This window comes from Psammomys obesus, unplaced genomic scaffold, assembly GCF_907164565.1.
Source record: "Psammomys obesus unplaced genomic scaffold, mPsaObe1.curated_primary_1811, whole genome shotgun sequence".
NCBI lineage: Eukaryota > Metazoa > Chordata > Mammalia > Rodentia > Muridae > Psammomys > Psammomys obesus.
The window spans coordinates 1,184,486-1,206,195 of record NW_026585895.1 but is presented as its reverse complement, the minus strand read 5'-3'; the positions used below and the strand labels follow the sequence as shown (position 1 = coordinate 1,206,195).

At 50.7% G+C, this 21,710-nt stretch overlaps 1 protein-coding gene across 3 annotated transcripts; it reads left to right on the top strand.

The window, feature by feature from the left end:
* The first annotated feature begins 2,003 nt into the window (after positions 1–2,003).
* On the top strand, positions 2,004–21,351 carry Slc43a3 (solute carrier family 43 member 3). Of its 3 annotated transcripts, none has more exons than XM_055600883.1 (13): positions 2,004–2,068; positions 2,782–3,167; positions 3,703–3,832; positions 6,532–6,578; positions 8,256–8,332; positions 8,534–8,626; positions 11,560–11,699; positions 12,883–12,980; positions 14,518–14,700; positions 14,928–15,047; positions 19,177–19,363; positions 19,927–20,041; positions 20,541–21,351. In XM_055600883.1, exons 2-13 carry the CDS (start codon positions 2,984–2,986, stop codon positions 20,658–20,660), a joined length of 1,494 nt encoding a protein of 497 aa, XP_055456858.1. In that variant the 5' UTR covers positions 2,004–2,068; positions 2,782–2,983; the 3' UTR covers positions 20,661–21,351. The 3 variants fall into 3 exon arrangements, with proteins under 3 accessions (XP_055456858.1, XP_055456856.1, XP_055456857.1); XM_055600881.1 differs by having other exon boundaries at positions 14,515–14,700; XM_055600882.1 differs by having other exon boundaries at positions 2,019–2,090; positions 14,515–14,700.
* Positions 21,352–21,710: the final 359 nt, after the last annotated feature.

Here is a 21,710-nt window from a genome sequence, read left to right as displayed (position 1 = left end):
AACCACTCTGATGTCTCTCTGATGCTGTGAGAAAGTCCTCACTGGAGAGCAGCTTCTCAGAACAGCTCCCGCAGCATCTGCAGCAGCAGAGCAGCCAGCTGCAGGGACTGAAGCAGACAGGACCAAGGCTCGGGATAGTCTCAGAACCGCACTCGACAGTGGCTGCAGGCCTGTCATGTTGCTAGAGGCAGAGCTTCCTGCACAGTCAAGTGGGGTATAGGGTGAGGCTCCTCCCTGACAGAGAGGAACTGCCTAGCTTGTGATGCTGTGTGCTCTGGCCTGCTTGTGAGCCCTCCTGACTACTCCTGCTGTTTTGCATTCTAAATTCTCTCTATCTCGGCTTTGACCTTTCCTGTTCTTCCTTTGCTCTTTCCATTTCCTTATGCAGCAGGTCCTCAGGAGAGCAACACAGGAGCCCATGCAGAGACCGGGCTTGCATTCATAGCAGTGTCTCTGTGACTTGCAGTAAAACAGAAAAATCTTTCTCTGTGCTTCCTTTTGTCTTGAGTTGTTGTATTTTTAGTTTTCCATCCTCACCCTCCCTTCTTTCTTTAAAATTTAATTTAAAAATGTTTTCTGCAATGTTTCAGTATCTGGCGTTCAGTCTGGATGAGTTGAGCCAGGCGCGGTGGCAATGCCTGTAACCCCAGTACCCAGAGAGGCAGAGGCAGGCAGATCTCTGGGCGTTCGAGGCTGGCCTGGTCTGCAGAGGCAGTGCAGGACAGCCAGGGCGACACATGGAAACCCTATCTCTGAGAAGAAGAGGAGGAGGAGAAGGAGGAGGAGAAGAAAGACTGGATGAGTTGAGAGCAGATGTTTGGGGAATGGGCAACTTTTATGATGTGTGGCATGACCTGAGGCAAATTCCTTTTAGGATTCTCCACTAAGCTCCTTCTCTGGAAAGCCCATTTCCCTCTGCTCCAGGGGGCTTCATATGTACTTGACGCCTCTTTGAGGACAGCTCTGGTAACTGCGGTGCTCTGCACCCATTTTAGAGCCACTCAGCCAGCCCCAGTTGAAGTCTGTAGGGTGCAGGACCACAGCACCCCCTCCCCCCATCGCAGTAAGCCCCTTGAACAGCCTTTTTTTGATACTCTGTTCGGTAGTAATCTGGAAAACTCTTCTGGTGCTGGCCTTCCCACCATCTTTCTGTTTTTTCTTTGGAAAGAGGGCTGAGCCAGAAGCTGGGCACAGGTCCCATCCAATGCCTAAGGAACTCTCTCTCAAGGGAGAGGAGAAAACTTCGGCCCAGGAGAGGAAGACATCAGCTCATTTGCTCTGCGCTGGGCTGAGCAACACAGCTGGTTAGGCCAGCTATCTCATGCTGATCACAAGCTCCGATGGGCAATTATAAATGTCTTTGATTAATAAAAAATGGGGTGATGAATGAATAGTTAATCAATGCAGTCTGGCAGGAAGCCTTTCTCAGAACCTGGGCCGGGGGTTTCAGCACGTGTGGGGGGGGAGAATGACAAGGGTCCTTAGGGGTGAAATGCAAGGGCTCCTCCAGTGATGGTTTCTGATAAGCACCTCTGTCCTGATTCCAGCTCCCTGATTTTACGGTGGGGTTTTCTTGGCAGTTTTGGGGGTAAGTTTGGGGCGGGGAGTGAGCTGATGGGCAAGGGGGAAACACTGTATCCCTGCCGACTTAAGTGGACAAGGTAAAGCGCTGGAAATGTGCTTGCATCCACGCGCTGTGCCCTTTGACCTCTACGGCTGGACCAGTTCCTGGAACTGTTAAAACTACCTTGGTTAGGGACGGCAGAGGCAGGGTAACCTAATGGCTTAAAGCCAGCCAAAAGAGAGCAAAAGACACCCTGTCCGAATCCTAGGCAGCTGTTGAGGTAGGGAAAAAGAAGGTTTCAAAAAAAAAAAAAGAGAGAGAGAGAGAGAGAGAGAGAGCGAGAAGAAGAAGGAAGTGATGGAGACCGGGGGGCGGGTCCCAAGCCCTTACGGGAAGGGGCAAGCGGGAGGAGGTGAGCAGAGGACTGGGAGGGGCGATGAGAGCAAGGAAACCCGGCCCAGGCGCGTGCAGGACCCAGGGCTCGGCGCGCGCGGGCAGGACCGGGTAGGACACCGGGCCCGGTCAGGTCGGGCAAGGCTGGGTCGGGCCTGGCAGGGGCAGACAGGGCGGCGCAGGGTGGCGGCCTGATGGCGGTGGGGCTGCGGGGACAGCGATCTGGGAGGGAGCGGCTGCGGGATGGGGCGCCACCTCTGGGCCTGGTGGAAGTTGGCGGGTGTCGGTGGAGGCAGGGGGCGTGGGGATTGTGCTCCCACACAAGGGTCTTGTTGGGTATTTTTGCCTAGTGACCCTGGCGCAACTTGAAGAAACCTTCAGAAGTTTTTGTTTCACTATGTCTCCCTGAAGAGCGCTAGCTGCTAGATGGAGCATTAGCAGGTGTAGGGCCCCTCATGTCCTGTGAATGGCTGGGGTGGCTGCGCCTGTGCATTTCATTCAGACTTCCAAGTCAGGGGTCCCCACCTCTTGTGATGCCCCTAAATACTGGGCAGGATGGTTTTCCCCTCTAAGGCATGTGTTACCACTGAGACCCCCGCCTTACAGATGCACAGATGCCGTGAACGAAAGCAGGAGTGAACAGTTTTGGGGCTTTTGGTATTTTTTTTTTTTTTTTTGTCTTTCCACGTTTGAGATTGAACTCTGATAATTGACTATCGCTGCTAAGCTACATTCCCTGGTCGTGTGTGAAAGTTTGGTTCACTTCCCAGAGCACCACAGCCCTTCTCCTGAGGACCGCTTTTCCGCTGCTGCCTTTTCCACAGGCTTCTTGTACCAGGCTGCTCCTGCCTTTTCTTCCGGGATCCGGACAGACCATTCCATGGTGCCTCTTGCCCAACCCAGGGACAGCTGGAACAAGAAGGTTCTGAAGTCAAGGGTTTGCCAAAGAGAATTTCCACACATCCCCACCAGTGGTCCGTCTCAGACGTTCGGGATAGGGTTTGCTGATCCACTTCACCTCAGACCATGGCTCACCGAGGCCTGCCCCTTTACCTGGCCACCCTCTTGACCGGGCTGTTGGAATGTATCGGTTTTGCCGGTGTCCTCTTTGGCTGGACTTCACTGTTGTTTGTGTTCAAAAAAGAAAAGTACTTTGAAAGGTCCTGTGGCCAGGACTGCTGGCATTGGAGCAATGCAACAGAGCCCCCTGGTAAGGACAAGGACGGCCTTTAAAGGCAGCTGTTCGCAGGGACGGGGGAAAGAATAGAGAGCCCAGCTTGGTGGTACACCCTTTCAATCCCAGCTCTCAGGAGGCAGAGGCAGGTGGATCGCTGTGAGTTCGAGGCCAGCCTGCTCTACAAAGCGAGTCCATGACAGCCAGGGCTACACAGAGAAACCCTGTCTCAAACACACACACACACACACACACACACACACACACACACACACGAGGACGCCATTTGCCACTCACCTTACCAGACTTTCTTTGATGGAGGCAGTCGTCAGCAGCCCCCTGCTGCCACAGTGTGGAGGGTGCTAAGGAAGAAAGTGCAGCTTGTAAAGGCCTTGAGAGACCTCTCTGTTTTAATGCAACTTGATAATCAGCTTTCCAATCCAAAAAGCTGTTCAGGGTAGAGGGGAGTCTAGTCTTGGGGCTGTCTGAGAATTTACCTGGCAGGAAGGTTGGGGCGATTCTTGTTCCGAATCATGCATAACCGGGGTTGCTAAGAGCGTTTCTTTCCCAGACTCCAAATCTCAGGATGAGAAGTTCTCACTCATCTTCACCCTGGCATCCTTCATGAACAACTTCATGACCTTTCCCACGGGCTACATCTTTGACCGCTTCAAGACTACCGTGGCCCGCCTTATAGCCATGTAAGTTGAGAGCTTCGGCCTGGGCAGAGCGATAGAGGGGGTGTTCAGGCAGCAGTCTGATTTGGGGAGAAGCCCTGCAGTGGCAGCTGGGTCACGTACAGGGTGTGGACTTCCACAGGGCCCCTCTCTTCCTACACCCTCAGTTCCCTGTTGCCAGTAATGTCTTATCCTGTTACATGCTCAACTTCCTGAGAGGCCAGAGCTACAAAGCCAACAAAATGTACAGTTGATACCCTCTGCTCTCATTGTCTCTGGAATCCCCAGTCTCATTTCTGGCAGGGCCTCACATCTACGTAGCTCAGGCTTCATCTTCACTCCCTCCTGCTCATCATTCTCTGCGTAACCCTGTTGGTGGAATTTCGGGTTCTCTCTGACTAGACAGGAGGCTCTTGCCATGTAGGTTTCCCCTGCATATGAGTCAGAGGCCTTTGTTGCTTTCACAGGGGTCTGCTGACTCCTGATTGCCATACGCTCACGGCCAGGTTCAGCGATAAGCAGGGGTCTGCTGAGCCCTGATACAGCTCAGAGCAGGAGCATGTGTGTGATGAGCCATCAGAATGGAGGGAGGGTAGAGTAAAGCAAGTTCCCCACACTTCATGCTATGGGGTGAATAAGTCAGATGGAAGCTTTAATTTTCATTTCCTGTTGTGGCTTCTTCCCCACCACGTGTCCTTTGAACTTCTGCTTTATGGCACCGAGTTGGTTATCTCTCTTTGCAGAGTCCTCCACCACTCAGGGGCCCCGGAACCCTGGGTTTTACCCTGGAATCACCTGAACTTTTTTTTTTTTTTTTTTAAAATGCTGCTGGGAATAGAACCCAGGGCTTCATGCAAGCCAGGCAAGTGTCTACTTCTATAGTGGTTATTTTCCTGTTGCTGTGACAAAAAACTATGACCAAGGCAAATTATAAAAGGAAACACTTAATTGGGCTCATGGTTCCAGACTGTGTGATGGCGAGGGAAGGCAGAGCTGTTAGGATTTAAAAATGATGCCACATGCACACACAACAGATCTTATATGAAAGAGCTTATTCGGGGGAATGGATGCAGAAGAGCGTTAGGGTCTGAGTGAGCCATGAGGGCAGAGACAGAGAGACAGAGGGACAACAGAGAGCAGAGAAGAATGCAAGAGAGGAAGAGAGGAAGGGTGGAGCAGTGGACCCAAAGTACCTGGCCTTGATGATGTCATCGGACTCAGGTACTGACATAGGACGTTCTCAGGGCAGGTAAAGGCTCCTCAGGGCAGGTAAAGGCTCCTCAGGGCAGGTAAAGGCTCCTCAGGGCAGGTAAAGGCTCCTCAGGGCAGGCCAGTTGAATTGCCTGCACAACATAACCATGACCTTAGGCATCTGGAACAGCAGCTATGAGCTCACACCTAGATCCACAAGCAGGAAGCAGAGAGTATTCTGGGGCGCTTGTTGGCTTCTGAAGCATCAGAGCCGCGGGTGACACGCCTCCTCCAACAAGGCTCTGCCTTCTACTCCTTTCCACCAAGTTGACCAAGGACAAACATGTATGAGCCTGTCAGGGCTCTTCATTCAAGAAACCACAGCGTCTAAGTCACACCCCCAGCTTCAAACTCAATGACTGAGTTTGGAATCTAGATCAGTCTGGTCCAGGCGTGTCCAGCGTTTCTGACACTGTGACACCAAGTTGTCACCTGAACTCTCAACAGCCATGCAGTCCACACACACACACACGCACACGCACACACACACGCACACACACACACACACACACACACACACACACCACACACACACACACCACACACACACACACACACACACACACACACACACACACCACACACCACACACACCACACACACACACACACCACACACACACACACACACACGCACCATCTTGATAACTTTTTTTTGTTGTTTTTACTGAGTTTATGATTCCGTTAGTCCAAATTTACAGCTATTTGTGGCTGCATGTCATAACTAACCCTTTCTTTTTCCAGAAAAGGCCACCATGGCCCAGAGAAAGGCAGCACCTTGTACAAAGACATACATATGTGGAGGAGGAGTTAGAATTCAGGGCTTTGAACACGAGGCATCAGTCCTGTTTCCCAGAGCCTCAGGACAAGAGGGCCTGTGCCTGTCCACTGTGCTTGAGTCTTTTACACAGCGTGTTGTCAGTTGAGCTCATTATCCAAGACTTCCCAGCTTGGCCTTAGACCCTGTCACTGGGGTAAAACCCTGGACAGAAGCAACTTGAGGGAGAAAGCCCTTTTTCACAGTTCCAGGTTGTGGTCCATCATGGCAGAAGTGTCACAGTGGCAGGGGCTGGAGAGAGCAGTTCACACCACATCTGCAGTGAAGCAGAGGATGGTGCCGGGCTTACGCTCCCTGTTTTATGCTGTCCAGGAGCCCCTGCCATGGGAACAGCCGGGCCCACGTCCAGATGGGGCTGCCCACGTGACTTAACTAATCACCTCGTTGCCAGGTGATTCTAGGTTCTCATCATGTTTGCCGTTGAGATTTCTTCTCACACTTACTGTCTGTGGGGTCAGGACAGCCTGTCAGTCTGTGGGGGCTTCTCTGGGGCTGAGCCTCTCAGACATGGCTATGCCTCTGGAGTTCCCTGGCTGACCATAGCATCAAGTTCTACCTCCTCTTGAAGGCCAGGCTAGCAGCCTCCTGCTTGGCCCTCATGTCTCTTCTCTTAATTGGATGCTCCTGTGTTTCAGATTTTTCTACACCTGTGCCACACTCATCATCGCCTTCACCTCGGCAGGTGAGTGCAGACAGGTGGGAGAGACAGGCATGGGGGAGCGGATGGATGGGCCAGGTGCAGGAGGCAAAGGGCTTGTGGGGTTTTCAGAGGTCCACAATTTGAAAAGAATCCCCAAGAGTTGCTGAGTTGTTGCCTGTCTGTGAAAACTTTATCCTACTGAGGAAAGGGTTATGTCTACACAGTATTAAAATGTTCTCTCAGGTTTTACTTTTTTTGTAACATGCACAATAATTTTGAAAATATCTTCACTTAGCAGAATCAAAATCGACAACCCTGTCCCCTCCCCCCCCCCCCAAAAAAAAAAAAGAAATTGCTACCAAAGGTTACTACTGTAAACATCTGGGCATCCCAGTCTGCCTGCTTTCCTCTCCTGCTGTTACACTAGTAACTGAGATAGATAGGTGAGATAAGACTAGAGGCCACACACCAGCTTGGGATTCGCCTGAGGCCACAGGTAAACAGTGGGAAGTGGGCCTAGAGGTGTGTGGCTGGGCTGGAGGTGAGGTAACCCCCAACATTCTTCCCCAGGGTCAGATTCGCTGGCTTGATTTGGGGGGTTGGGAAATGAAAATCTGTAAACACGTTGTGTAATAGCTGTGTCGAGGCCAGCTGACGTTATCAGGTTGGCACCACTTGTTTTCAGCAAACCAGCGGCTGTTTTGTTCCACACAAGTCTCACAGAAGTCACATTTGTGAGCTCTGAGCAATAGGTCTCCTTATTTATTTATATTATCACTTCTGTGTGCAATTACATTTGGGAGTTTTGAGCAATAAGCCCCCATTCTTCATGTTATAACTTAGTTGAGTTGTAGACATGTGCTGTCCTTCCTTGAGTGTGCTTGGAGGGCGTGTGGTTTACTTATACAGAAGCCGGGAGACTACCTTAGGCCTCTCAGGTTCCTTGTAATTTTGCGGCAGCACCTCTCGGTTTTTTGAGAGAGGATTTCTCTGCGTAGCCCCGGCTGTCCTGGACTCCTTTTGTAGACCAGGCTGGCCTCAAACTCACAGCGATCTGCCTGCCTCTGCCTCCCGTAGTGCTGGGATCACAGGCGCGCTCCACCGCGCTCGGCTACGGCAACTCCTATAAAGAATGCATTTCATTGAGGCCGGCTTACAGTTTCAGAGGCCTAGTCCTTTGTCGGCATGGCGGGAAACAGGCAGACGTGGTGCTGGCGAGGTCGTTGGGAGGTTTACAGCTGCATCCACAGGCCGCAGGAAAGAAACGTAAAGCCTGGCTTGGGCTTCTGAAACTCCAACGTCCATCCCCAAGTTATACTATACGAGGCCAGCAACGAGGCCACACCCACTCCAAGGCCACATCCACCAACAAGGCCACGCCCACTCCAAGGCCATGCCCACTCCAAGGCCACACCTCCTAATCCCTGTTAAGTAGTGCCACTCCACAATGACCAAGCATTCAAATATATGAGCCTGGAGGCTGGAGAGATGGCTCAGAGGTTAAGAGCACTGACTAGTATTCCTTAGAGGTCCTGAGTTTAATTCCCAGCAACCACATGGTGGCTCACAACCATCTATAGTGAGACCTCCAAGGACACCCTCGGGCTGGTGACACGAGTGCGGAGCTGCTGTGTTGTTGGGAGTTTGAAGCTGGTGGGGTGGAGCCTCCTGGAGAGAGGGGAGAGGACCTCACCACTCCCGTGACTCTTATGGTTCCAGAGTCAGCCATGCTGCTCTTCCTGGCCATGCCCATGCTCGCTGTGGGAGGAATCCTGTTTCTCATCACCAACCTGCAGGTGTGAGCCCGCATCCCCCTCCTCACCCCAGGCGCCTGGGGTTGGTGCAGGCATCATTTGTTTCCAGGGGGGTTGACCCAAGCCAGGGTGGGAGGAATTGGGCTGTAAGAGGGTCGGATTAATCGAGCCTGGCCTGTGCTGCGTGCTGAGGAGAGAGGATAATTGTTTCAGGAATAAGTTAGCTCTGCTTGTCTTCTTCAGATTGGGAATCTTTTTGGCAAACACCGTTCAACCATCATCACCCTCTACAACGGAGCGTTTGACTCCTCCTCAGCAGTCTTCCTCATCATTAAGGTAAAAATGCCAGTGGCTGGGGCTGGTGGCCCAGTCAGGAAAGTGCCTGCTATGTGTGTGAGCGCGAGTCCCGAGTTAGACTCTTGGGACCCGAGTGAAAAAGCTCAGTGTCCTGGTATGCGTGTAATCCCAGCGTGGGGTGTTGGAAGCAGGCAAATCTCTGGGGCTAGCTTAGTTTACGTGGCCAGTCCCAAGGCCAATGAGAGACCCTTTCTTCTGAGGATGGTACCCAAGGCTGGCCTCTGGCCTCCACACACTTTCACACACACGCATCTGCACACAGAGTGTGCTCTTACTCAACATTTCCTCAGCCCTCGAGCCTTTACTTAGTCCAGGCACTTGTCCTGTGAGCCCTGTGTGGCTTCTTCCAGCCTTCAGTGCAGGCGGCACAGTCCATCGAGTCTTAGCTTGCCAGCCTCTGTGCCCGGCCCTGTGGCGTTTGAACCTGTACTTAGGCCTGCTTGTTTCTAGAGCTAAGCTGGCGACTGCTAAGCTCCCTCTTCACACTAAGCTTACAGTCTTTGCTCAGTGAGGAAGGAAGATGTGGTCATGGCATCCCTTGGGTCAGGGAAGGACAGAAACTAGGAACTCTGTAAAAGGCGGCGTTTGCTGATGTGTGCTTCCGCTTTGCAAAACAGAATGGAAAGGGTTAGTGAGGGCCTTAGAGACTACACAGGGGCCTCTCTATCTCTCCCAAGGGCTAGTCATGTCAGGAGGACAAAGTGTTGGCACGGATATTAGTGACCCTCTAACAACCATTCTCTGATTTTTTTTTAAATTAAATTACATCAGTTGTTATCATTATTTAAGACAAGGCCTCTTAAGCTGGCCCAATACTCAAACTCAAACTCATGATCTTTCTTCCTTAGCCTTCTGAGTGCTGGGATTATAGATGTGTACCATGACACCTCACTTCAATTAATTTGTTTTTGAGACAGCGTCTGACTGTGTAGGGCAGGCTGGACTGAATCTTGTAGCCCAGGCTAGCCTCAAACTCTCAATCTGTTTGCCTTAAGCTCTCCAGGGCTGAGGCCACAGGCAGGAATCACCTGGCTTTGCTAGTGATTTTGGTGTTTGCTAAGTCGGATGCTAACAGAGTTATCTGGCTAGTATTTTGCCAGAACCAGTGGGATGAGTTCTGACTGGTGTAAGCTAGCTGGTGATCTCTGTCTCTGCTACCAGAGACACATAGAGCGTGCATGGCATACAGCCCTTGCAGGGAGATAAAGTGGGTGTATAGAGCCGAACTTCAGGGGGTGTTTCCTCCTTGAAGGAGGGTGAAAGCAGAGTAGAAAGAAAACCAATAGGCTGGGCACTAACTCAGTTGTTAGGATGCCTGCCTCGCATGCACAAAGCCTGGAGTTCAGCCTCCAGCACTGCACAATCAAGCTTCGGAGCATGCCTGTAATCCCAGCACGAGGGGGACCAGAAGTTCAAGGTCATCTAATCCAGCGAGCCTGAAGCCTGCCTGGCCTGCCTCAGAACCTGCGTCAAAACAAAAGCCTTCTTCTTTGTCTCCCTCTCTTCTTCCTCTCTGAAGCCTGCAGTGGGAAGGAAGGTGTTAGGACACTGTAGTAAGCCACACTTTGTGAGGCAACAGACTGGAACACAGTGTGAGTAACCAGAGTGAAAAATGCTGGACCCTAAGCCGCCCAACCTGGGTTGGACCCCTCGGGCTCACGAACGTCATTTAGAGCACCTTGCGTAGAGGGTGTGATTCTCTGGGCTCTCTAGACCCTCTGCTGGTGGTGCAGGAGGCATTTTCCAGGTTCTCTTTCCTTCCCAGGTAAGGCTTTGGAGGTGGAAGGGAGGACCTGGAGCAGGAGCTGACTCATTTGCTTCCCGTGTGGCCATCTTCCTTCTCCAGACCTCAGTGTCACCCCCGTCACCATTTGTGGTCTCTAACCTGGAAGTTGAGGACTTTAGAGGTTCCTTTTGTGAGGGGACTCGCCCAGGAGCGCACAGGGAAGGGTGGTCCTTCAGCTCCCCACGGAGGTGTTTTGTAAGATGAGCTCTCATGTGAAGGGTTGGCCAGAAGAACGGCTTGTTATTGGGGAAGAAATAGCTTTATGCTAAGTGATCTCTGGGAGTTGTGTGAGGAGGCTCCACAGATTGTAAGGCCAGCTCAAGATGGCTCCCCTGCTGCCACGGGGCCCTGGGTGAAGGGACATGAGGACCGGGATCTTTGTATAGCTGCAGGAGGGCAGGCAGGAGGCTTAGGCTTTGGAAATGCGGCTTTCAGCGTCTGCCTCCTACACTTTTCACACATGATAAAACACATATAGCATAAAAGTTTTAAAACTTGTTTCTGGATGTAGTGTGTGTGCGTGTGACAACATGCCTGTGGAGGAGAAGACAACTTGTGGGACTCTATCCACCGTATGGGCTGTGGGGTTGAACTCAGGTCACCAGGGTGCCAGCAGGCAGCTTTACCCTCCCAGCCGTCTTGCTGACCCGGAACCCATGATGTGTTAAGTGTACAGGTTAGTAGTTTGCACACATTTCTGCTGCGGTGCAACCCTATGCTGGAGACCATCATCCGTCTCCAGAAAGTTCACCCTATAAAACTGGAACCCTGTACCCATGAAACACAAGCTCCACATTCTTCCCATCCCTGTTTCCAGCCTCTGGAAACGGCCATCCTACTTTCTATGAGTCCAACTGTCCCAGGAATGTCTTGTAAGTAGAACGAGACAGAATTTGTCTTTTTGGGACTGGCTATCTTCACTCGATGTCTGTTCTCAAGGTTTGTCTCTGTTGTGCTGGGTGCCATCTTATTCCTCCCTTTTAAAGGCTGAATATTATACTCTGTCAAGTGGCCATAGCACGTTTGTTCATTTATTCGCCCATCTACAGACACTGGGGTTTCTCTGCACTGTTGGCAAGGTCTGTTATGCTCTTGTGGTTACGCTGATGTGTTCTTTTCTCTGCAGCTTCTTTACGAGCGGGGCGTCAGCCTCAGGGCTTCCTTCCTCTTCCTGTCTGTGTGCAGTGCCTGGCACGTTGGGCGGACTTTCCTCCTGATGCCCCGGGGACACATCCCCTTCCCACTTCCCCCCAGCTACAGCTATGGGTAAGCATGGCCGGCCGGTTCCCGTCTGAGCTAAGTAGGAAGAAGGATGATTGAACCTGCTGTAGGAGAAGAGCTCATAGTTAGCGACTCCTGCACAGCAAGGATACTAAGCATTTCTTCCTCTCGTTGTTTCTTTCCTATTTTTTTCAAAGATTCACTTATTTTCATTTTATGTGTATGAGTGTTTTGCCTGTGTAAATGCATGTATACCATGGATGTGCTTGGTGTTCATGGAGGTCAGAAAAGGGTCCCCTAGAATTGGAGTCACAGATGGTATGAGCTGCCATATGGGTACTGGGAACCAAGCCTGGATCCTCCAGAGCAGCAGAACGTCCTGACGGCTGAGCCATCTCTCCAGTTCCTAAGAATTTATTTCTTACGTTGCAGCCAGACTTGGATGAGCTTATCACTTATGCCTTTGATCATTTGATGTGTTAGCAGGGAGTTGGCTGGTTGGTATGGGTTTGCTTACACTGGGTTTGGAGTGACAGGAATGTCTGTGTCACAGGCTAGTGCTCCAGCAGGTTTACTTGGGTGTGTGCACATAGTGGATCTGGGGTTCAGAGAGAAGATAGAAATGCACAGACATGTTCTCTGACGCTTCGACTTGGAGTTGATGTGTCACTTGTTTGCTTCATGGTCTTGGCTGAAGCAGCTCACATGTCTAGCCAAGGTGGGGACAGGAACAGGCAGACTCCCACTGCCAAGGATAGAGACAGAGGAGGCGAAGCCGTAGTCACGTTGGCATCAGTTATAGGGGGCATCTTCATTTGCTGCCCACTTGCAGCTGGCTGTGCCCCACGTGCACTCTGATATCATTCTCATGGTCACAAGCCTTCGTGTTCCACCTGAGGCTCTGAGGGTGGCCGTGTGAGAAAGTCAGAGCTGAGACTTGGAGCAGGAGTCAGTCTCTTCCTCCATACTTCCAGGGTACCCCAAACCTGTCTGTTTATGAGAGTCAATCAGATCTTCACACACACACACACACACACACACACACACACACACACACACAAAAGGAAAATTGTAAACCTGGCTGCTAGCCAGTAGACATTCCGATTTAACTGGCCCAGGCTGCCACTTGGTTGCTCAAAAGTGGTTCCATGTGCAGCAGGACGAGGACCCTCTGCTTCGGTCCAGCTCACAGTTCTTAGCCTGGCTTCTGGGCCTTCCATTTCCACAGCTTGTGCTCCAGGTTTGGTGCCAGAAAGGAAGAGAAGAAAGTGGCTGAGCATGGAATCAAGGAGCTGCAGTCAAAGGAATTTCTTTCACCAAAGGAAGGTGAGTTCTGGTTCACCCATGCCCCCTGCAGCTGCCAGCAGTCCTGTGCCTGGGTGGCTTCTCATCTGCCCTGAACTCCAGGAAGCCTTCCCGGGGGCTCAGGCTGCAGTCAGGCCAGGCATGCAGGAGCATGCACTTCTTCTCGATCCCCTCATGTAGAGAGGGTCCCAATAGGGCAGGCCTTGTGTCTTGTCAATGCCTCGTTCTTACGTTATCCGCATACCTCAATGCTCCTTACACTGAAGTCTGCCTTCATTGGCCTCATCCCACACAGCCCGGCCTTGCCCTCTCCTGGCTTCTAGGGCACCAAGGCTGGTATCTGTGTTTCTGTTTCTTTATGTCTCTTGGATCTGACCTCTATGCGTCTGTACCATTTCCATCCCTTCATCTTTTCCCTCCTCTGTCTGCTCTGGATCTTTGGTTATGAATATTATAAACCATTGCTAGCTACAGTAGAAGTAAAAATAGGAGGAGGAAGAGGGAGGGGTTGAAGAGAGGCAGGTCATAGGGCAGAAGTAGCAGCTGGGCAGGAGAAAGCAGTTTCCAGAGCAGGGCAGTTAATAGAATTACATTGTATTTGAGATTTTTTTTTTCCTATATGAGCAGATTTTAGCTGTTCTTGGCACACACAAAAAATGGGCAACAATGTGAGATGATGGATATGTTAATTTGCTTTGCTATGGCAACCATTTTACCATCTATATGTACCCGATGACAGCGTGTTGTATGCCTTAAATACACACAATAAAAGTTATTTGTTAAGGAAGAAAAGGAACGGGGCCAGGGGTGTGGCTCAGTAGAGTCCTCGCTGAGCGTGTGTGAAGCACTGCTTCAGTCCCAGCGCTGTGGGACTGATCAGAGTGGAAGCGAGAACCAGAGGGTCAGGGTCAACCCTAGCTACACATGAGTTCCAGGTCAGTCTGCACTACGTAAGACCCTGTCTCAGACCATAAAAAGAGTAAGAGAACTGTGGAAGGCTCACATGATCAAGAGGAAAGTGAACCTGCCAGGCTTCAGAGGTGTGAAACCAGGCTGCCTCAGGCGTTCCATGTATTCTAAAGCCTTAGCCAGCCTACCTGCGTAGGGAGGAGTAAATTGGTCAGCTGGGTAAGGAATAGAACGTTTAATTCAAGGTCACAACTGGACCAGGGATAACAAGGGAGTCCTAGGGAAACAAGGGATTCTGAGTGCAAAAGAAATGCAGGGGACACAAAGCAGACCAGTCCATCACTAGTGCTCACTCTGTCCCAATGCTCATCTTGTCTGTCATTTCACCACTGTGGCTGAGAAAGATCAGGAAGCTACTACAGCTGGGAGTGTCACTGAGCAGGCTGGGAGAGAAAGATCAGTTTTCAGGACACTGAGGAACAGCGGGACAGCCATCCAAGGTGGAAGAGCAGGATGACACAGCGTGGTTGGGGGTGGAGGTGGGGGAGTTTCAGCAGCTCAGAGAAGGCAGGAAAGACGAGAACTTAGGCCTGAGCCTGTGTTGTCCAGGGCCCCTCTGGCCCATCCAGCCCTTCCTCTTCCCCAGCAGAGAACTCTGGGCCGGAGCAGCAGCAGCAGCCTCAGCACACGGCCTCTTTTCGAAGCTGCGTGCTCTCTCGCCGATTCTTCTTGCACGTGCTGTGGCTGTCTGTCATACAGCTCTGGCATTACCTGTTCATTGGCACGCTCAACTCTCTCCTCACCACCCTGGCTGGCGGGAACAGTGTGCAAGGTATGTGGGCTTCAGAGCTGCCTTTCCATAGGTCTCAGGTAGGGACACAGGACCCCAGGGACTCAGGAGTGTGCGCTGTGCCAGCAAAGCTGTGTGCTCTAGGGGGTTTCAGAGGGCTGGGGAGGAGGGCTGGAGAAGAGAAAGGCCAGAAGGGAGAGCCTTCTCTTGTAAATTAACCTGGAAATCTCTTCTCATCCAACCCTGCTCTACGCCTTTCGGGCCACAAGTCAGTACGTTCACAAACGCCTTTGCCATCACCCAGTTTTTTGGGGTGCTGTGTGCCCCCTGGAACGGCTTACTCATGGACTGCCTTAAACAGAAATATCAGAAGGAAGCCAAAAAGACAGGTAAGATGGCGAGGGAGCCAGGAGGGGAGGTTTTCACAGGCTTCTGCAGGGATCTCCTGACCCTTCTTCCTGTGCTGGTTCGTGCGTCCGTTCCATCCTTGGCTGTACACTTCGTGTCGCCCGTGGTTCAGACCCTTAACAGTGGCTGAGACAGGCTCGTCTTGTCTTCTTAAGCTGTTCCTTATCCAGCAGGTAGAGAAAGGTAGTCAGGTAGTTACAATCCACAAAGTACAGATGGCCTGTGACTGGCGGACGGCTGATTCCGTGACGAGGCAAGCCACACCCACACAGACATTCTGTTTTCCTACTTTCTTTCTTTCTTTTTTTTAACATTAAAAAAATTTATTTATTTTATATATGAGTGCTCCATCTTCTCACACACCAGAAGAGGGCATCAGATCTCATTATGGGTGGTTGCTGGGACTTAAACTCAGGACCTTTAGAAGAGCAGCCAGTGCTCTTACCTCTGAGCCATCTCTCCAGCCCCCATTTTCCTACTTTCATTGTCCACAAATCACACGAGATATTCAGTGCATTATTGTATAGTAGGTTTTCTGTTAGGCGGTTCTGCCCAGGTGATGTGAAGTGCTCTGAGCATATCTGAGCTACCGTACACCGAACCGTGATACCCCATGGGCTAGGTACGTTAAATACATTTTTAACTTGCTGGTATTTTTGGCCTCCGGCAGTTTTTCTGGATATAGACTGTGAGTCAGGGCACCTCTGGAAGCATACAGCATGAACACGCAGAGAGGGCTGTGAACACACAGAGGGCTGTGAACACTACCTGTTCTGGGTGAGGCTTCTTGGAGGCGGTGTCACCTAAACCAGATGGAAAAGATGAGGAAGGGAGGAAAAGGAGACGAGCTGTGGTGGCTGAAGAGCGATGGCATGGCGGGGCTGACAGAGTAGGCCTTCAGGAAGCTGCATCCTTTCAGCGCGTGATGCAAATGAAGCAGAACGCAGAGTGCAGGGGAGGTGTGGGAAAGCCGGAGAGCGTGAGAAGGCGGCAGGCTGCTCACCAAGCCTCAGGGTTAGAATGCGATCCTTTGGGTGTGGTCGGCAGAGCAGAGGGGTGCTGGGGTGTTTCACTCCCAGCTGGGGGGAGGGTTAACCAGGTACCGTTGGCCTGGTCTACGCCCTTCTCAGCCCTCTGCACCTAACCCTGCTACAGTGTTGAAGTCAAGGCGCTCCTTAACAAAAACAGCCTCTCTGCAGTCAGCATCTCCATGGAAATCCCAACATTTTCTTAGTATTTTCTAATATGCAGCTAGTTCTCACGTCTTCCTGGTTGTCCTCAGCACGTTGTTTCATGACTGATTTTTTTCCAGTGTATCCATACAAAGTCCACACAAAGTTGAAAGGACAAAATTCAATTGATGTGCATTCTGCATTTCTATATACATATATATATATATATATATATATATATATATATATACATACACATATATATATTTAATATTTACTTATTTAAGACAGGGTCTCATCTAGTTTAGGCTAGCCTTCAAGTTACTATGTTACCAGGCTGGCCTTGAACTCACTATGTAGTTAAGGATGGCCTTGAACTTCTGATCTTTCTGCTGTCAAGTGCCCAGCTAACAGACTCTCCCCAATCCTCATGCGTGCCGAGCGAATGCTTTACCACTGAGTTACAGCCCAGTTCCATTTCTCGACGGTTTACGTCAGCGCCCCTCCCCTTCTTGTTTATTTGTTGAAGAAAGTGGGTATTTTTCCTGTCAGAGTTCCCACATTGGACTTGGCATCCTTTGGGTATTTCATGAATGGGTTCTTTTGATTGGGCGTTTCCTGTAAACAGGCAGCTTCGAAGCTTGGAGGAGACTCAATTTTCTTTTTGGCAAGAGTAAATAGAAACGGAGTTGTGGCCTTTCTCCGGTTCCCTTGCAGGCCGCTGCTATTTGCTGTCTCTGCTGTTACGACGCTGAGATGGATCATTCGCTTCAGAACTTAGTCTGGCTCATCGTTCATAACGCTTCCCATCAGCCTAAGCAGCTAATGATTTTGCAACCACTGTGGTCAATTTGAGACCTGTGATTTGATTAGGGTGCTATTTTCATCTTTCCTCCAGCTTTTAGCAGCTATGACTCCTCCTCCATTGTTTCTTTACGCTGAAGTAAACACTTGCCTTTCTCCTTCGCTTAACCAGTTCCAGAACGGCACAGCTTCTCCTCATCCCACCAGAGACAAATGGAATGGCTGCGTCCTTAGAGCCCAGCTGGCTACACACCGCAGCCCAGTGGTCTCATTTTGTGTCTGGGTTTTTAAAAAATATTTTTGTTTTAAAAAACTTTATTTTTGAAAATTTCATATGTGGAGACCATGAGAGAATCTTACATGATTTTGAGGGATGATTGCTTTTTTTGAAAAAAAAAAAAAAAAAAAAAAAAAAAAAAAAAAGTTTAAGTACCATAGTGTGTCTGACATGCTCCTATCTGCTCTGCTCCGCCTCCCTCTTAGTGCTGGAGACTTCTCCTGTGCTCCGTGCTCTGCAAGCACTCTTCCTTTGAACCACAGTCCGGTCCTCACCATTATCAGAAGCTTCTGTGTGTTTTTAGATTTTGAAACAGGCCCCCTCCATGTAGCCCTGGCTGGCTTGGAACTCACTGTGTAGACAAGGGCTGGCTTTGAACTCATAAAGATCTACCAGCCTCTGCTTCCTGAGTGCTGGGATTAAAAGCGTGGGCTACCATACCTAGCTTAAAGCAATTTCTCCTGTTTATTTTCTGTGTGGGTGTAGGTGCATGCCAGGGTGCCCTTTCGAAAGTTAGAGACCAACTTGAGGGGCTCAGTTCTCCCCTCCCATCCGCAGTGATGGGACGCGGGTTGGCAGGCTTGGTGACAGGCGCCTTTGCTTGCTGAGCCATCTTGGCGGTCCTCACCATTCTTCAGGCTCACACTGACCCACCTTTGGCCACTAAAAGGTCTAAAGTGTGGGACCCTCAGGTGTGGCTTAGCTTTAGGCAGTGGCTTTGCCTTCCAGTGCAGCAAGAACTTTGCTAGGGTCTGTTGAGCTGCCTGTTTCTCCACCGAGGCTTGGGTCCTTAGTGAAAAACGGAGACTTCAGGATGGGTCTATCTCTCTCTCTTTGTATGCTCGCCCTTTTTAAAATTAAAACTTGAAGTTATCGTGCGGGCTTCGTTGTGGCATTTCCTATGTTCAGTCTACGCCATTCTGTTTCCTCTTCCTCCCCTCCTGCCCCTCTGCCCTGCCTCCCTCCTGCAGTCCCTCCCCCAAACAGTCTCCTTTCTTGCCTTCATGTCATTCATTCTCATAGGGGTATTCTGCACGCTCCAGTCGCCTTTCTCTTGCTTCAGTGACCCCACACACACACTCACATACACACACACACACACACACACACACACACACACACACACACACACACGTAATACATGTACATACACACAAGTCCAATTGGATACACTTACGTTCATTGAACTCTTTTTTTGTTTCTTTTTCTGATTTTTGAGAGTGCTTCGCTTGCTTCCTTCCCGTTTGAGTTTTGTTGAAAGCATTCACAAGTTAAGCATTTACATTTCCTCAGAACTAAAACTGAGAAACAAGACAGTTCCTTCTCTCCTTGTTTTCCTTTATTTCCTCATTTCTTTCAGTGAGCACTTTCGTTGCTTTTCTTTAAAATACAGTCATCACCTACGAACGTATATTTATGTGCCTCCCTTTCTTAGGTAAAAGGCAGAACACACAGTTGTGTGGTTGTCTTTTCCAAGACAGTTTCTGAGACCCTCCTCACCCTATAACTGCTGTCCAGCCCTCTGTTACAGGGCGGGCATGTGGTTCGTGTCACTGTCGGTGACAGTTTGGATTGTTTCCAGTCCTTTGCTATTACCAATCCTCATCATTGCCATCACTGTTCTGGCTTGCAGGGGATGAGACTGGGTGTGGAGCCTGTTCAGAGGCTACTGCATCTTTGAGTTGGTTAGGGAGCCCGGGGAACTTAGACGAGCAGGCACACATGGCTGGCATGTAGGAGGGCAGCCATCAACACTGAGGAGCTGGAGCTGATGTGTGACCTGGTTATGACCTCTCTTGGCTTTTCCTACGCTCCCGTGGGCTCAGCTCCAGGCACCTCTCTTCCCTTCTGAACCAGGCTCCTCCTTCGAGGCCGCAGCTCTCTGCTCCACAGTGCCTTCGTTGGCCCTGACGTCCCTGCTGTGCCTGGGCTTTCTCTTGTGTGCCTCCATTCCTGTCATCCAGCTGCTGTATGCCACCTTCATCCTGCAAGTGATCAACCGCTCCTTCCTCTACGGGTGCAACGCTGCCTTCCTCACGATGGCGTAAGTGAGCTTGGGAAAAGGGAAGCGGGCTGGCAGTGAGGAAACTGTGGGCTGAGACAGGTCGGGAGGTGGCCAGGCAAGGTCACTTGTGGAAGTGGAGATGGCTGGAGATGGACACAGGTGGGAAGACGGAACATTCACACGCCAGTGATTCAGTGAGGCTCTCTGTCTACCTGGTCCACTCTAACTGCCCTCAACTGCCCTCCACTGCCCGTTTCTGTTCACACTCTTCCAGAGAAGACTTAGAAAGGTACTTTCCCTTCCTTGTGTCTTTGGCACTCTGTCCTTGCTTCCTTCGACTGCATCTATCTTTTCCTTAAGGCCTTCCCAGGCACAGCCGGAGCCTGGCTTTTCTTCCCACAGGGCCTGGTACCATGCCTCCTCTGTGTCTTATGGTTAGAAGGATCAAGCAGAATGGGAGGAAGAAGGAAGGGCTTGTGTGGGTAGATGACAGCGCAGCTGGCCAATAAGCCTTCTCAAATACCAGGTCCCTGCTTAGAGCTGGGGGTAGGGCATGCCGGGAGTGTTAGAAAAACTCACTGAAACCTGTTATCTCTCTCTAGTTTCCCTGCAGAGCATTTTGGAAAGCTCTTTGGGCTGGTGATGGCCTTGTCAGCCGTCGTGTCTCTGCTACAGTTTCCTCTGTTCAAAGTCTCCCCACAGAGCACCGCTGTATATGTGAGTACCACACAGGGACTGCTTCCGCCGGGCTGTGTGTGGCACGCCCCTGGCTAGAAAGGATACCCAGGCTGGACCTACTGCTTAGGGCTCCAGCAGGGGGCGCCCTAAGCTGGCTCAGGAGGCCTGACTGTGTTAGCCTCTTCAGTAGAGCAGAAACAGAACCTTGAGGGTTTTACTTTTCAAGCTGGGGTCACAGGCAGAAACCTGACTCAAGCTGGGGCTTCCCAAGGTCACAGGATTAACACGAGTAAGTCACATGTGGTGGTCCATGCCTATATTTCTAGCCCTTGGGAAGGTGGGTTATACTTTCAAGGTCATCCTGAGCCACAGAGACTGGTCCCAAGAAAGAGAGAAAAGAAAATTACAAAAATAAGCCGCATGTTCTTCAGGTCAGGTTGGTGCTGGGGTGCAAAGTGGGCTATATAGACTTTAGTCATTCTGCTGGTGACCACTGCTTGGAGTACTGGACTCGAGTCACTCCCTCCTGTTTCCCCAGGTGTCGATGGGACTTGCCATTTTCCTGACTTTGGCCCATCCCTTCCTGGTGTACCGTGAGTGCCGTGCTGAGAGGACAAAATCATCCATGATCTCCCAGCCCAGAAGCCCTGCCCTCTAACCTTAAAGATGCCTTTCCTGATCATTGCTCGCCTTTGACTGTCCGGTGTCCACAACGACTTTGCCCATCCAGGAGAACTGTAGCAGGCAGACATACCTTAAACAAACAAACAAGGCATTTAACCGCCATCCAGGACCTTTGTTCATCAAGAATGGAATTTCAGTGGCTTGTCTTCACGCTGAGCCAAAGCGAAGCCTCTTGTAAATTCTTCGTTTGGGAGCAGAAGTGACTCCCTACACAGCCTCAGCAGAGCTCACCGAAAGGGAGGGAGATGTCATAAAGTCACGCTGTCCTAAAGGGCTTGCGAAACAGCTGACTGCTTAGCCAGAAAGATTTTGGACATTCTTCGCTATCGCCTGTGTGTGTCTCCTCTTCAGGAAGAGGGAGATTTATTGACTTAGGGCATTATATATATGTATGTATGTATATATATGTGTATATATATATATATATATATATTAATGTCTCGGGGCTGGAGAGGTAGACTAGCTCTTAGGAGCACTAACTGCTCTTCCAGAGGGCCTGGGTTTGATATCTCGCACCCAAATGGTGGTTCATAAACTAACTCTCCCTCCATGGGCACTGCGTGCTTGTGCACAGACACATATGCAGACAAAACATCCATACACATGAACTAAATAATTTTCTAGGGAATCATTTTATACAATAATAAAGTCTGTATTTAAGGCAACTACTGCTTCTACCTCCATGGGTCTATGTTCACATAGACCCGTGCACATGTGTGTGGGTTCATTTGTGGGCAGGTGTCACTGTTGGGGACTGGGGGCAGGGTGGAGCTGGAGGGCTCCAGCTGCACGCCATAGCATGGCAGCTTGGCACCGAATTGGGGCACGGGTGGGACAAGCCTCGGGGTGTTGGGACGTGAGCGCTCAGAGCACCTCAGGAAACACCCTGGGTGCCTAACTCACAGCACTAGTAGTATTCAGATGGTCCCAGGAGAAGTCTCAGTTCTGTCGGCAGCCCCTGGGAAAGCCCACAACCAGAGTCACAGAGTCCACCCTCAGGGGAGCACAGTCCATGTTATGGACC